The 15,005-nt window shown below is 38.7% G+C and overlaps 1 protein-coding gene and 1 long non-coding RNA gene across 3 annotated transcripts in view; both read right to left on the reverse strand.

Annotated features, from left to right (window-relative positions):
• Positions 1-15,005, reverse strand: part of PPARG-TSEN2 — a 214,416-nt gene that overhangs the window by 125,138 nt on the left and 74,273 nt on the right. For both annotated transcript variants that reach the window (NR_003096.1, NR_003097.1), the window contains 3 exon segments: positions 2,142-2,280; positions 10,639-10,808; positions 12,581-12,808. This is a non-coding gene — a long non-coding RNA (PPARG-TSEN2).
• PPARG (peroxisome proliferator activated receptor gamma) overlaps positions 1-15,005 on the reverse strand; it is a 65,233-nt gene that overhangs the window by 33,124 nt on the left and 17,104 nt on the right. The window contains 3 exon segments of the mRNA NM_181024.2: positions 2,142-2,280; positions 10,639-10,808; positions 12,581-12,808. Coding sequence (NP_851367.1) covers positions 2,142-2,280; positions 10,639-10,808; positions 12,581-12,808 — 537 coding nt within the window.

A 15,005-nucleotide genomic window follows, 5' to 3' on the forward strand; every position in this document is an offset into this window, starting at 1 on the left:
AATATTTGTGAAAAATAAAACTTCTGTCTAAAGTGGATGGAATAGGGAAAACCTAGCTGTTTTCTGTGCAGCCCTTTTCCATTAAAAAAAAAAAACACCCTGAAAAGGGATTTTCTTAGTCATGTTTGCAATCCTGTAAATGCTAAAGTATGATCTTTGATACCATGATATTTAATTTCTTTCCTTTTTCACCTTTGTAAGAATTAACTGAACACTCTCTACAAGGCTGCTCCTCTCTCTAAATAGAGTAAGCTAATGGTCACAAGAAGGCAAAAGATGACCTAATTATCATGCTTATGATAGCTTTGACTTTTCTGGAAAGAGAAAATTATACCATCAATACTATAAAAGTTGCATTTTAAATTATTTGCCTATAAACAACAAGCAACAGGGGATATATTTTACATGAATATGTGCAAGCAACAGAAAATATATTGTACCTCAATACGAAAAGTGACAATTTTTAAAGGACAAAAAGTAAATATAACTGAAAGCAAAACTGGCATCTTTTCCTAAGTGGTATTTATAACAATGACCTCAAAGTCAAAGATTCCTTCATAAAGATAAAATAAATTTACTGCAACATGATCACATCACCTAAAATGTAATCCTTCAACTGAAAATGTACCCTTGCTTTACGAAGTCTGAAATAAAAAGGAAATTGGTAGAATTAAACCAGCAAATTATCCTGCAATTAATGACTGAAGTTGTATAGACAGCAGATGTAATCAATTGTTAGGAAAGTTGGACCAAACTTCTATCCTGTCTAATATAGTTGGTAGAACTATTCAAAATACATTCTTGCCTTTAGAGGAAATGACCCCGTATTAACGATACAAATATAATTTTGTAAACCACTTTTAAAGGGTAGAAGACCTATTCAATTAGTGATTCCCAAATATCTTGATTGTTGCTGTTAAAAAAAAAATCTGCATGATGGAACAAAAATTTAATTTTCACAGATGCTGTTGAGTCCTCATAGATGACAGCTGACTTCAAATATTATATCTTCTTACCAGATAAGTTTTGAGAGAGGAAAAGGTAAAAGAAAGAAAAATAGGGCATACGATGACATTAGACTTCAGACTTAATTTGATTACTTTGGCATTTTATCAATATATCTCTAAGCCCATAATAACTTTTGAAAGAATTGATGAATACTTGACAAATATAATACTACCTAGTTACATCAAAAACTTGTTTTGTGAGCCAGTCAACCAATGAAAGCCAAATGGCGATTAAGAGCTATTTCTTCAAACAGGGCTATGTCCCATGATTGTACTGAGTTAGTTCTACAGTTCATGAAAACATGGGTCTTTAACAGTCCTGCCCTTAAGCTGACACTCCTAATTATAAGCTTCACTTAAGATACAGGTTCAAAAAAGTAGAATGTTTTACTCTCCTATTGAAGTTCTGTGAAACTTTTAAAAATACTTGCTTAATCCACAAATTGTATGCTGTACAAAGTCAAGGATAGGGTTCTGCTCATTTCTGCATAGCAAAGAGAAAAAAAGGTATATCTATGTCTGATATACCACTAAAGTTCCATATACATAAATCAGAATTTTCTTACATTTAAAGTAGAAACTAATGTATAAAATACATATCTAGTAATAATCTGCTGTATAGCACAGGGAACTTTGCTCAATACTCTGAATGGCCTATGTGAGAAAAGAATCTTAAAAAAAAAAAAGTGGATAAATGCATATGTGTGACTGAGTCACCTTGCTGTACACCTGAAACTAACCCAGCTTTGTAAGTCAACTATGCGCCTATAAAATAAAAAAAAGTAGAAACTACTTACACATATAATTCTATTTTTAATACTATTAAAGCAACACAAAAAATTAATCACAACTCTCATATTACATGTGTTTCAGAACACTACAGTAACTTTCATTACCACCCAGACTTCCAGTCTTTTCTCCCATCGTGGCAAATGCCCAACTACAAGACAGAAGGATTCACACTTAAAGCCGAACAACTCTGACCTAATTGAGAAATGCTTTATTGGCATGCAGTCTTCTGAAATCTGGCGATCTGTGGGAAAACTGAACATGTTTTCAGCCACGGCCCTCGGGTCTACGGGTCTAGCAGCCGTGATGAGAAGCGTCGAGTGCGGGCACAAAGTGCTCACTTACCATTATGAGACATCCCCACAGCAAGGCACTTCTGAAACCGACAGTACTGACATTTATTTCTACTTTTCTTGTGGATCCGACAGTTAAGATCACACCTATCGTAAATAAGTTTCAATCTGATTGTCCTCCGGAAGAAACCCTACAAAGGAATATGGGCGAGGGAGAAAAGAAGCAAGTGTTAAGTGTTTGTGACAATGGCTGAAAGCCACACTGGCCTGAGTATTAGATACTGTAGGCTCTTGACACGTTCCGTCAATGGTGACTTTAGACAAATCACTTAAGCTCTCTCAGTCTTCTCTGCTATAAACTAAAGGAACAGAGGATCTCCAGTGTCCCTTTTTTAGCTCTTAGTGACCACAACCCACTGATGTCATTCAGTGCATCTTGGCCCCACATCTGGATTTCAGCAAGCTCTAAGAAGTGCTCTGGATTTAATGTAATGCAAATAAAACACCATGTAATCAGTTCAGTCTCTCTGTAAATCATTCCAGCAGCATGCCCTAACCTTATAATTGTGCTAAGCAGTTTGGCAAACTTAGAGTCATTTCATTCTAAAACATGAGCAAGGCCAATAAAAATCCACATGTGGGTAATTTTTTTTGGAATTCTCTATGTTGCATAATTTCCTACAAAATTGGTTTCATTTATTTATGCATTTGAAAGAGTGTTCCATAACCACTGTAGCCTACAAACAGAGATAACAGAAAATAACAGGAGAAGTAATATATATGTTCTCAGAAACTTGACCACTATCTCAAAATAGCAAACATGTCAATTTGAGGCTGAATTCTGCTGTTTATTTTTGAAAGACCTGAAAAAATTCTAATGAGAAATGTTTTCTAACTCCATTTTGTTGTTGTTGAGAATATTCCTACTCATTTCTATTGCATTCATTCTCATGCAACCCACTTTTTAATTCTTTCAAATTTATCTGGCCCTGTTTGAATACAAAAAGCACTGAATTAGGATTGATTCTACCACTGACATGCATTTTGACTTTCTCCAGATTTCTACCTTGAACTCTAGACAAGTATGTTCAGCTGTTTACTTGACAACTTCACTTGGAAATCTAACATTATCTCTAACCCAGCACGACCACCACTGAAGTCCTGGTCATACCCTACAAGCTTACCTCACTGCAACTTTCTCCATCTTAGCTGTCACAACTCCAGCCCTGAAGGCACTCTCATCTTCCTTCTCTCATGTGGAAAGCTCATGCTCCAAATATACAATTGCCTGTTTCCCTCACTGCTTTCAAGCTGTGTTAACGTTTCAACGTCTTAATGAGGTTTATCTACCTTATTCAATACTGTGGCCTGTCCCTGTCCCCACCCCTCATCGGCAATTCTTGCTCTGCTTTATTCTGCTCTTACCTGCCATCTCCCTGCTCCATTAGCAGTTATGACTTCCTAATGTGCCACATAATTTAGTTATTTATGTTTATTTTCTGCCCCTCTCTCACTGCTCAACTATAATTCTGAGCTCCCTGGGGATAGGGCTAACCCTTAACCCAGACACTAACAATAGTGCCCCATTAAAGTATTTTGTTGAATAAATATGTGTCATTTAACTTCCTTCCTGGGCCATCTCTGATATTTTGAGATTCTAAACTATGACTGAGATATTAAAAGGTCATTGGCACACTTTTTTCCTTTCAGGTTTTGAAGCTATCTTATTAAATGTAATAATTACAAACATGTAGGAAATGCATGTAACTGTAAAACATAATGGGCTTCCCTGCTGGCTCAGCTGGTAAAGAATCTACCTGCAATGCGGGAGACTTGGGTTCTACCCCTGGGTAGGGAAGATCCCCTGAAGAAGGGAATGGCTACCCACTCCAGTATTGTGGCCTGGAGAATCCCACAGACAGAGGAGCCTGGCGGGTGACAGTCCATGGGGTCACAAAGAGTCGGACATGACTGAGTGACTTTCACTATAAAACATAGTAAGATAATTATCACACATGAGCCCATTATGCAACTCAAGATTTAAAATCATAACCAGCCATGTGCATGCACTTATGTGTTCTTCCCTTATCCAACTGTTGCTCCTGTGGCTGCTTGACAATATAATCATAACCCTAATTTTGAGCTTATCATTTCCCTGACCTTTTAAAAAAACACAGCTTTACCATACAGCCTATAAACTAAAAATACATTGTAGGTATGCTTGATTGCGGGCTTTATTAAGTAGTATCATACTACATATAGATTTTGCAAAGAGATTTTCCTCTCTATGGCTTACTATCCTTGAAGAATATTATTTTAGTCTTTTTATTTTTTTAACATGTAAACCTTTTCATTTTGCTCTCATTCTTGAAAGAGTCACAGGGTACTCAGTTTTTCCTCTTAACAGTCTGGATTCCATTGGCTCTATGCTTTCATTGTTTCTGTTGAGATGTCTGCTGTCAACTGACTTTGGTTGCACTTAATTCTCTTTGTTTTTTGTACTCTGCAGTTTTACCGTAGTGTGTCTAGCCATGGATTTCTTTATCTTCTTGGACGTTTTCTGCATCATGGTTTCACTTGTTCATTGGTTCTTGTATTCCAATTAGATGTTAAGACTTTCTTTTCAAGCCTTCCATATTTCTGAATTTCTCTTTTATATTTTTTATCTTCTTGCCATTAATGTTGATCACAAAGGTAAACATCAGAAGAGCCAAATAAGATGAAAAAAAAAAAATGCAATGGCAAAAGTAAGGAAAAGCAAACATTTCTCACCAAAGTTCATCAGTGAGAAGAGTTCTGTATATTACTCTTCATTAGTAAAGAAGACATATTTTTAATATTCAAAGATCCTATGAATCCTTCAAGAAGTAAAAGAGGCTTCAAATTCTAGCAGATTCTAGGTGGGATATGTTCTTTAAAACATTGTTGGTTTCTTTTTTAATAACTTCTTTGCACATATCTTTCAGTTTGGTAATCCTTTCTTTTGCTGTGTCCAGTATGCTATTTAACCCTTGCATAGAATTTTTATTTCAATGATCATATTTTTCACTTTTAGAAGTTTCACTTATTTTCAAGGCTGTTGGTCATTCTTGATAGTCTATTATTGTTCATTCATTGCTGTGATTCTGCCCTCTATCTTTAAACAACTCACACACAGCTGCACGTTCTGGACCAGGCAGTTCCAATATCTGCATTCTTGGGTAGGGGTGGAGAAGCCTGTTTACTTGTTTACCTCTGATGCATGTCATCAAGCTAGCTGCCTATTTATGTGCTTGCTGATATTTTACTTTGAAGTCATTTCTTGACCTTAAACTGTGAGAATCCTACAGGGTAAAAATTGGGAATTCCTTCCTCCAAAGAGAATTTGAAGATCCTTCTTTTGGAAGTCAGGAGTGCCACTGACTTATGACTATTTCAGACTCTCTTGGGAATTCTGGCTTAACTCAGAAGCTGGGCATCTATCATGAGGAAACTCTGCCCCTCCAAGTGTGCCTGAAGCTGCAGTTCAAGACCTAGGATTGTTTGCTTGTTTTGCTACTAATGTTTTGGAGAGTTTCCCCTACCTCTTGTGAGATCAGCACTATCTCAAAGGATATGTCCTGTGTAGGGTATGGTGGAAAGGTAAACCTCTTTAATTCTCAGAGGGTTCTAAGATGCTTTGAATATTTAAAACGCATTTTCCCCCTGACTGATTCACAGAAGGCTAAAGTACAGAACTGTTGCCACTGTTAAATACTGTTGAGAAATCTTGCTTTGATTTTTGCCATTGGGTCATATATATTTCATGATATCTTTGGCTGCTTCTCTGAGCTTCACTTTTAAAACCCAATACTAGTAGTTGAAAATGCTGCTCGGCTATCTGACAGGTCCCAGAGTACTCACCTTTTTTGGCATGGTTGGAGATGAAGACTTTTTAATACAATAACTATGTTTTTTAAGTTTAACGTTTATAATGTGATTTGTTTTTTGTTTTGACCCCTATGATGTCTTTCAAAGAGTATCACATTTTTTGTAATGATTCCAATGTTAAAGGATCATCATTCTGTATATCATATATGCACTGACCATACACATAAAATCTTGAACTAAATGTATACAAACCCCAGTACAAGCTTGGAACTGCTTTTACTTAAAAAAAAGTTTTTAAGACTAAGTTCATGATAACTAACCATTTTCTTGTCATCTGACTTTTTCAAGAAACCTAGAGAGGAAGATACAAGGCTCTCATTTAGTGTTTTTTGTAAAACTTATTTCTTTACTTGATGAATGAAGCAGGCTCCCCCCAAATTTTCTTCATTGCCAAGAAAGAAACACTCATTTTTATTATGTCAGTGTCCAAAAATGAAGTGCCATTTCAACAGTTCAGAGTTCTGATCACCATGAAGTCTATGAACTGGTGTGATGGAGATGCATCAGTCACCATAAATTGCTTTGTGTATATTTTTATTATAAAATCTTCACACTTGCTTGTGAGAACATAAAGCCTGCTTATTTCTTCCTTAAAACATTTTCTCCAACTTCTCCTTCATTGCTTTATTAGTAATAAAACTTCAGGTACAATGAGACCTGAGTGGTATTTAAATTTTACAATGAGATTAAATGCCCTGTGTCAGATCTGAAGTCAGCTTTAACATGATATGGCCCACAGAGGCTGAATCAATGAGCTGTCACTGGTGCACGGGAATATACTAAAAACTCTTCCTGAGGTAGGAATACAAAAATACATAGAAATATAAAAATAGATTATACAGTATTGTATGGTAGTGTTTCCTTGTATCTTTACTAAGTCTATGGTTCTAGAATTATCTTTCACTACAGACACAAAAATATTATGAAACCTATTAGGGAAAAAAATAAATGTCCAAATTATAAGCAATCAATGTCAGCTTTGCAAGTTCTAAAGTGTATGAACCTTTCATTAGTTACAGATTATATATTACCTACGTCAGTAATATTAGTAACTGAAGAATCTATCACTGTTTTCCTGTAATCCAAACATTTTTTTCTGTCTGAACTTTGGCAAGGGTCAAATAAACCTGTTCCCCTGGCATGTAGATATGTTTACGAAGATCTCCCGACAGCCGTCTTGAGCAAGATAGCTATTTTTTGTTTCTATTGTAAATTAGTTTGTAGGTTTGTGGCCAACTGTATTTTAATTATGGGTGTATCCCACATTCTACTGAAATGACAAATGTTAAATTGCCAAAACACCTTCTTTTAACGCAGTCTAACATGTGTGTTAATTTCACTTTCACTGAGTATTGTTGGTGAGCTAAGGCTGTATCTTTTTAAAATTTATTTATGGCTGTGCTGGGTCTTCACTGTGGCACACCGCCTTCCTCTGGCTGCAGCAAGCAGGGCTTCCTCTCTAGTTATGCTGTGTGGGCTTCTCACTGCAGTGGCCTCTTGCTGTGGAGCACAGGCTCTAGGGTATGTGGGCTCAGCAGCTGTGGTGCAGAGGCTTACTTGCCCTGGGGCATGTGGGATCTTAGTTCCCAGGCCAGGGACTGAACCCATGTCTCCTGCATTGGCAGGTGGACTCTTAATCGCTGGACCACCAAGGAAGTCCCATTAAGGTGGTACCTTTGATTACTGACGGGCACTGCTCTAACTGGTCTAACGATGGCATTCAGAGTGTGGCAGCAATTCTGTTTACCTCCAAAGCACTGAAGAATGAGTAAGCATGTCTTCAGCCTATAACAATAGTTCTGGTCTCAGTCCCCCTTTACTCACCCCAAAACGTTGAGGTTTCTAAACAGTTTTAATTTATGTGAGCTATACCTATTGATGTTGATTAGATTAGAAATAAAACCTGAGACATTATTAGGTACAAGAACATTCAGGTCACATTCCATCAGGCATTAGAACTATGCGACCATTCGGTGTCATGTATTTTCTAGAACACTCCACTTCCATTCCTGAGACAATGAGAGTGAACAAGGCAAACAACAAATTAATATTATTATGAAAACAGTATCAACCTCATGGGTATCTGGAAAAGGTCGTAGGGACCCCACCCCCAAACCACACTTTGAGAACTGCTGACATACTTGGAGAAGCCAAATTATATTATTCCTCTAACATTTTTCTTATTCTTATCTTTAAAATGGGCAGATGCCTATTCCCCCTTCTAAGGTTGGCATAACCTTCTTTGTATTTTCGTCTTCTTGTTGCTGCTGTTCAGTCACTAAGTCGTGTTCAACACTTTGCAGCTCCACTGACTGCAGTGTGGCAGGCTCCCCTGTCCTTCACTATCTCTCAGTTTGCTCAGATTCATGCCCACTAAGTCGGTGATGCTGTCCAACCATCTCATCCTCTGCTTCCCCTTCTCCTTTTCTCTTCAATCTTTCCCAGCATCAGGGTCCTTTCCCATGAGTTGTCTCTTCCCATCAGGTGGCCAAAGTAGTGGAGGGAGCTTCAGCTTCAGTATCAGTCCTTCTAATGAATATTCAGGGTTGATTTCCTTTCAGAGGAAGTCTGTAATCTTTATTTTGGATGGTTTACAAGTTACTGGAGGTTACTATACAATACTGTGAATTTTCTTCTACTTCTCTTGCTTGTCTGTCTCTGGTAGGTGAAGGACTCCTCTGGATTCATCAGGTTTTAAGTGTTAATTCTCCGTCTCTGCCTTAGAACATTTCTGTTCGTAACTAGAGGGCACCTGAGTGTTCTCCTCCCTCTTTTCTCTTCTTTTTGCTTCTTTTCTTCTTTGTTTGCTTTGATCTTCTAAGTTTTTATGCCCTTAGAACTTAGCTTTAACACTATATGCAACTGCTGACAATATCTGTCTTTTCAATTTTTGGTTGATTGGTTAGTCCTTAAATCACCATTCAATTTTTAGCTGTTCTCAGAAATGTTAACTCTCCACAAATATCTGATGAATAGAATCACAATGAAACTATTTGCTTAAAACTTCTTGTTTTCTAACTGCTTTACCAGCCCATAAAAAACAATATTATACTGTGGAAACTTAACCAACCATACTTTATTTATCAACATAAATTACCAAGATAATCAAAACTAGGTGATTTCTTCAACTACTTCTAAGAATTTAGCCACAATTTCCTCAAAATTACATAAATCTAATTGAGTAAAATGACAGGTTCTTACTATTCCTTGAGAACATAATGATTTCCTATAAGGTTACAGATATTTTAGTTTGGTTTCAATCATTGAATGAATGAGTTTTCATGTTTTAAATGAAAGCATCTCTTGCCAGGAGTCATTTTGGAATTTTAGACTCAGAGATGAATCAGAAGCCCTTTGGTGAGCTACTCTAGCTGAATTATTTTATACATGAGTGACTGAGGCTGAAATCCTCATGTGATTGGTTAGAGACCATGGACAAGTGGCCACGTAACCACTAACTTGTCTCTTTCACTTTATTAGGTTGCCTTTAGAAAAATAAACTTTTGGATTGGAGAGGCTTTAGTGATCATCTAAATCAATACCATCATGTTATAGATGTGAAAACTTAGGCAGGATATGGTTAAAAATATAATATAGACAAAGGCATCTTACACAATATCTGGTGTATAGCAAAATTCAGTAAATATTAACTTCCTTTTTTGGCTCATGGTCCAGTTAGGAACACAGATCTTCCAACCTACTTAACTGCTGTCACATATCTTCATTCTGAACAAAAAGCCCTACTGATGATTGAACCTGATCTTATACAAGCAGCATTATTTTATAAGGTAAATATTTATCCACAATTTATTCTGAGCCCTAGAGTATATAATACTATTCGATTACTATTTTATTCATGGAGCCTATTAGAATTAATTCTTTTAAAAGACTACATTTTAAAACATGAGTAGATTAACATTTTCTCAATAGTTGGGCAGAAAATTACTAAAAGAACTTTCCAAAATAGCCTTTTTCACAAAGAAAGGAGGTGAAGATAAAGGGTATCTCTTTTCCATAACAGCTGTATCTCTTTGCCTAACCATAACACATGGCTCACACTGATGCTGAATAAGGAAACATACAGCATCGGTTTAGGAGTCAGAAGGTGTATCGATGTGCCACTTACAATGGATGACCGTGGGGGAAATCTCAGTGACACAAGATTTCTACACCTGCAAAGTGGCCATAAATAAGCTCAACCTTATAGGAGTGTGGTAAGGCTCAAATGAAGGTTATCCATCTATCTACATATACAGAATATTACACAGTATAGTGGAAAGAAAAAGCATTAGGAGATTCAGGAGATCTGCGTTCTGTTTGGGGTCAGCCCATCACTGTCATGCCATGTTACCTTGAGCAAGCAATTTCTTTTTTTGTAATCTGCAAAATGCGAAGGTGGAATTAGATCAGCGCTGCACAGGACCAATTCGGAAAAAACGAAGTGAGGCACAGTAGCCTTGCTTTTTAATGATTTTCTTAGGTTTTCAAGTATTATATCATCTAAAGGATGGGTTTTACCAAAGATATTTAAAAGTTTGACAGCTTTGTCTCAATTCTTTGCCATCTGTTTGCAACACGAAATGAAAACCTAGGTACCTTTTCAGCAAATTATTTCAAAAATGATCTTTTTTTTTTTTTACCTTGCATCCTTCACAAGCATGAACTCCATAGTGGAACCCTGACGCTTTATCCCCACAGACCCGGCATTCAATGGCCATGAGGGAGTTGGAAGGCTCTTCATGAGGCTTACTGTACAGCTGAGTCTTTTCAGAATAATAAGGTGGGGATACAGGCTCCACTTTGATTGCACCTGTGTACAGAAAAACAGGAGCAGACAATCATCACAGGAAAAACAATGCTAAACAGGCAGCAGGGCATGTCGTTATAGTATACCTTATTACCATATTTTATTATTTAGGTTAGATGCACTATGGAACATGAAAAGGACACAGGAAAAAGTGGGCTTTGTAATCCCATGCAAGTCACAACCTCTGGGCCTAACCTGTGAAAACAAATTGGGAAGGGAAGTAAGTTTATGGTTCTATGACCCTCCAGTACCTCATGATACTAAAGTTCCCACAGGAAATATATAATATCTGAAATCATGAAGGTTATTTTTCTATGGGCTGTATTTGGCATTCATGACAATATTAAATTATACATTTAAACTTAAATATTGTATTTTAGAAGTGTTTTTAAACCACTCTTGCAAAGGAAACACAAAAGGAACTGAGAAGGAAATGGTATGCCCAGCTTGAGGGTACATGAAAAGTAAGAGACCAGGTTCTCATCAATATTGAGTCAGAAAAGATGGTTTGTAAAATGATCTTTGATAGAGAGAGACACTTTGGAAAGCAAGCACTATCTTCCTGCTGGTCAGGATCAAGCCTATTAAATTTCCATATTAGGCTTCAACTGAAATCACACATGTAAATATAACCGAGTATATAATTTATCTTAAAAAAAAAAAAAAAACTAGAAATACAGGAAGTTCTTACTTCTTGTCAAGTAATGGCTGCCAATTACACAGTGGTTGCTCTGGAAAACCAGCATATCAGCAAAGAGATAAAAATCAAGGAAATAGCATCACAGAAATTTATCTTATCTTGAAAAGTGCAGTTTTAGTTTTTCTTGATGTGAACTGCATTAATGGCATGGAGATTTATCAATAGTGTACAATGTCAACATTCAAATTTGTGCTGAAAAATAGGTTTCAGTGTAAGCTGCTCAAACTGCAGAATTAGGAAAGTTGCATTAAAGTAATAGTGATTTAGCGATAAGTTAAAGGAGGTAATAAACTGTTACTTATCTACTTAAAAGTAGAAACAATGAATCAAAATTTGGGGGGGTGGGGGGATGGACATTTAGCCTGATATACAGCTAGCACTGTAATCACGCTGGAGACTGTCCCTGAAAAGGGAAGAAGAAAACAGAGAGACGAGGGGAGGGAGGAAAAGGAATGATGATCCAGGGTGTTCACACACGACCTGCCGTGCTGGTCAGTTACATGTGTGTGTCGGCTCAGTCACACAGTCATGTACTCTTTTCAACCCCTGGACTGAGCCCACCAGGCTCCTCTGTCCATGGGATTCTCCATGGCAAGAATTCTGGAGTGGGTTGCCATTTCCTCCTCCAGGGGATCTTCCCGACCCAGGTATCAAACCCACGTCTCCTGCGCTGCAGCCAGATTCTTTACCACTGAGCCACCTGGGAAGTGGAAGTATCAGTCACTCAGTTGTGTCTGACACTTTTTCCCAAGAACTTTAGCCTGCCAGGCTCCTCTGTCTATGGAATTTTCCAGATAAGAACAAGGGAGTAAGTAGGTAGCCATTCCTTTCTCCAGGGGAATCAAGGATAGAATCCAGGTCTTCTACATTGCAGGCAGATTCTTTACCATCTGAGCCACCTGGGAAGCCCTTGGTCAATTATAAACACTTAGTATTTCGTGGACAAGTGGATGAATAAATGAATGGTAAATGTCTTCACCACAGCCATTAGTCCTGGGAGCATTTACCCTACTGTGCACGAGAGCTTAGTCCAATTCTAGTCTCAACAGTCTGAAAAGTGAAATAAACCTCATACTTTGGTACTCTTGGAGCTTCAGGTCATACTTATAATCTGCAACCATCGGGTCAGCTCTTGGGAACGGAATGTCCTCATAGTGCGGAGTGGAAATGCTGGAGAAGTCAACGGTGGTGAAGGGCTTGATGTCAAAGGCATGGGAGTGGTCATCCATCATAGAAAGGTCCACGGAGCTGATCCCAAAGTTGGTGGGCCAAAACGGCATCTCTGTGTCAACCATGGTAATTTCTGAAACAAAGAAAAGACCAGCTGTGACGTTAGCCCTGAGGACTGGGCAGTCTCATGAAGACACACAGAAAGGGAACAGAAAGAGTCTCCGGTCAAGATGTCACCTAGGTGATCACGAGGAGAGAAGCAAACACAACCACCTTCCTAGTGCCATCCAGGTTGCTGAAGTAACTGAGGGAAGTCACCCATTACCTGGACGTCATGGTCGAGGACCCTCTAGCAGTGTCAGCCTGTACAGCGGACCCACGCCAACGTCCTACAGACAGCCCTGTTCTCCTTACAGTGGGATGACTCTCCTAAGGGTATCTGGGAATGGGCTTCTTGCTTTTTCCCAGCGAGCAGAGAGCTAAAGAATGTAGCTGTCACAGGCTGACTCTTGCAAGAGGTTAAAGATTCTAGCTGTGGTCTTCGTAAGAAAAACAAAGTGCCTGGAAAACACAAATAAGGAGGGGAGCGCTGTGGATGTGCTTCAGTGGCTCCACGAGGGCTCCTCAGGCAGTGTGTGGGTCCGCACGCCTGGATATCTATCCGCATGAATAAGGATGCAAACAATCTGACGTTATCTGTGTTACGGTACAAACCCTACGCTGCTGACAGTTCGGACCTCACACTGGGTCTCAATGACATCCAGAAAGCAGTGTGTGCTCTTGGTGACAGGGGCCTCCATCAAACTGTATCTTTTGTTCCGAACGTCACCTAAATCTACCTAACCCAGGACACGTCATTTACTTTGCCTCTCTCCTCAGTCTGCTTATTTTATTTTTCTCCAGCCATTTTTTTCTGAGAATAAATCACTTTCCTATGAAAAGACACCTCTCTTGTCTCACCTGCAATATCCACAATTGTGGGTTTATCAACTGGTTTCTCAGTATGCTGACTGCAAAGTGCTTCTGAACACCAAAGTAAAGGTTGACCAAGCTAAAGGTAGTGCATATGCTGCCATATCAATACTGGGAAATAAAAATAGGGATGCAAAACATGTCTGGGTTGCAAGAAAAGTTGTTTGCTCATCATTTTACTGGTTTAATTTTGTTTCACTTTTAACATATGACCTCAGTGACCACCTGCCAACCAACGTCGGGCTTCTCAACACAGGAATCATATCCCTAAGGGTCATTGGTTTTACTGAAAAGCTTTGCGGAAAATTTTAATGATAAAATAGCTATTTATATGTAAATAAATAGAATGAAAAATTCATCTGATTTTAAAGATATGACTCTGAAACTCCTAAACAACTTTATACTTGTAGTACATTTCACAGCTACAAGAACACTAATTTTTTTTAAACAGACTGTATTTTTTTAAGCTTTTTTAATATGGACCATTTTCTAAGTCTCTATTGAATGTGTTACAATACTGCTTCTGTTTCATGTCTTGGTTTTCTGGCCACAAGGCATGTGGGATCTTAGCTCTCGGACCAGGGGATTGAACTCGTGCCCCCTGCATTGGAAGGTGAAGTCTTCACCCCTGGACTGCCAGGGAAGTCCCCAAGAGAATAGACTTTATTTTAGAAAGCAGCTTTAGGTTTACTTAAATATTGAGCAGAAAGTTCTCCTATACCCCTTCCCCTTTCCCCTTCCCCGCCAAACCCTGAAACACACAGTTTCCCCTATTAGTAATTGGCATTTCCCCTGTTATTAATCCTTGAGTTAGTGTGGTATTGCTTGTTACAAAACTGATGAACCGACAGTGATACATCACTAACTAAAACCCACAGCTTACAGTCGGGTTCTCTCTTCTGTGTTGACCATTCTATGGCTCTGACGAATGTATGACGTCCCGGATCCACCACCACAGGGTCCTACATTTCCTTGCCCTAAACGCCCCTTGTGCTCCACCGATACATCCCTTCCTCTTCCAAGATCGCTAAATTTGTTGTCCTCATCTCCTAAGGGCAATCTGCTGCAAAAGCAGGGGAAGCACCGATCGACGTGCAATAAATTTAAAAGTCTTCATCTGTCATGCAAGCGCCCCGACAGTCTGACTTCTTCGGTGTCATTTTCCACTTGGGCTCCCTGACCTCACCCCCGTCCCTCAGCAGTCACGTGCTTGGGCGCCTCACACTGTGTGCCCAGGGCAGACACTCTGCACTCTTTAGTCCACTCATCTCTGTTCACGCCGTTTCTGGGACTCCTTGGACTCCTCCCATTCCTCACGGTCACACATCACGACGCCCGTCTGTCTTTCCCACAGGAGA

This window comes from Bos taurus, chromosome 22 (genome assembly GCF_002263795.3).
Source record: "Bos taurus isolate L1 Dominette 01449 registration number 42190680 breed Hereford chromosome 22, ARS-UCD2.0, whole genome shotgun sequence".
Classification (NCBI taxonomy): Eukaryota; Metazoa; Chordata; class Mammalia; order Artiodactyla; family Bovidae; genus Bos; species Bos taurus.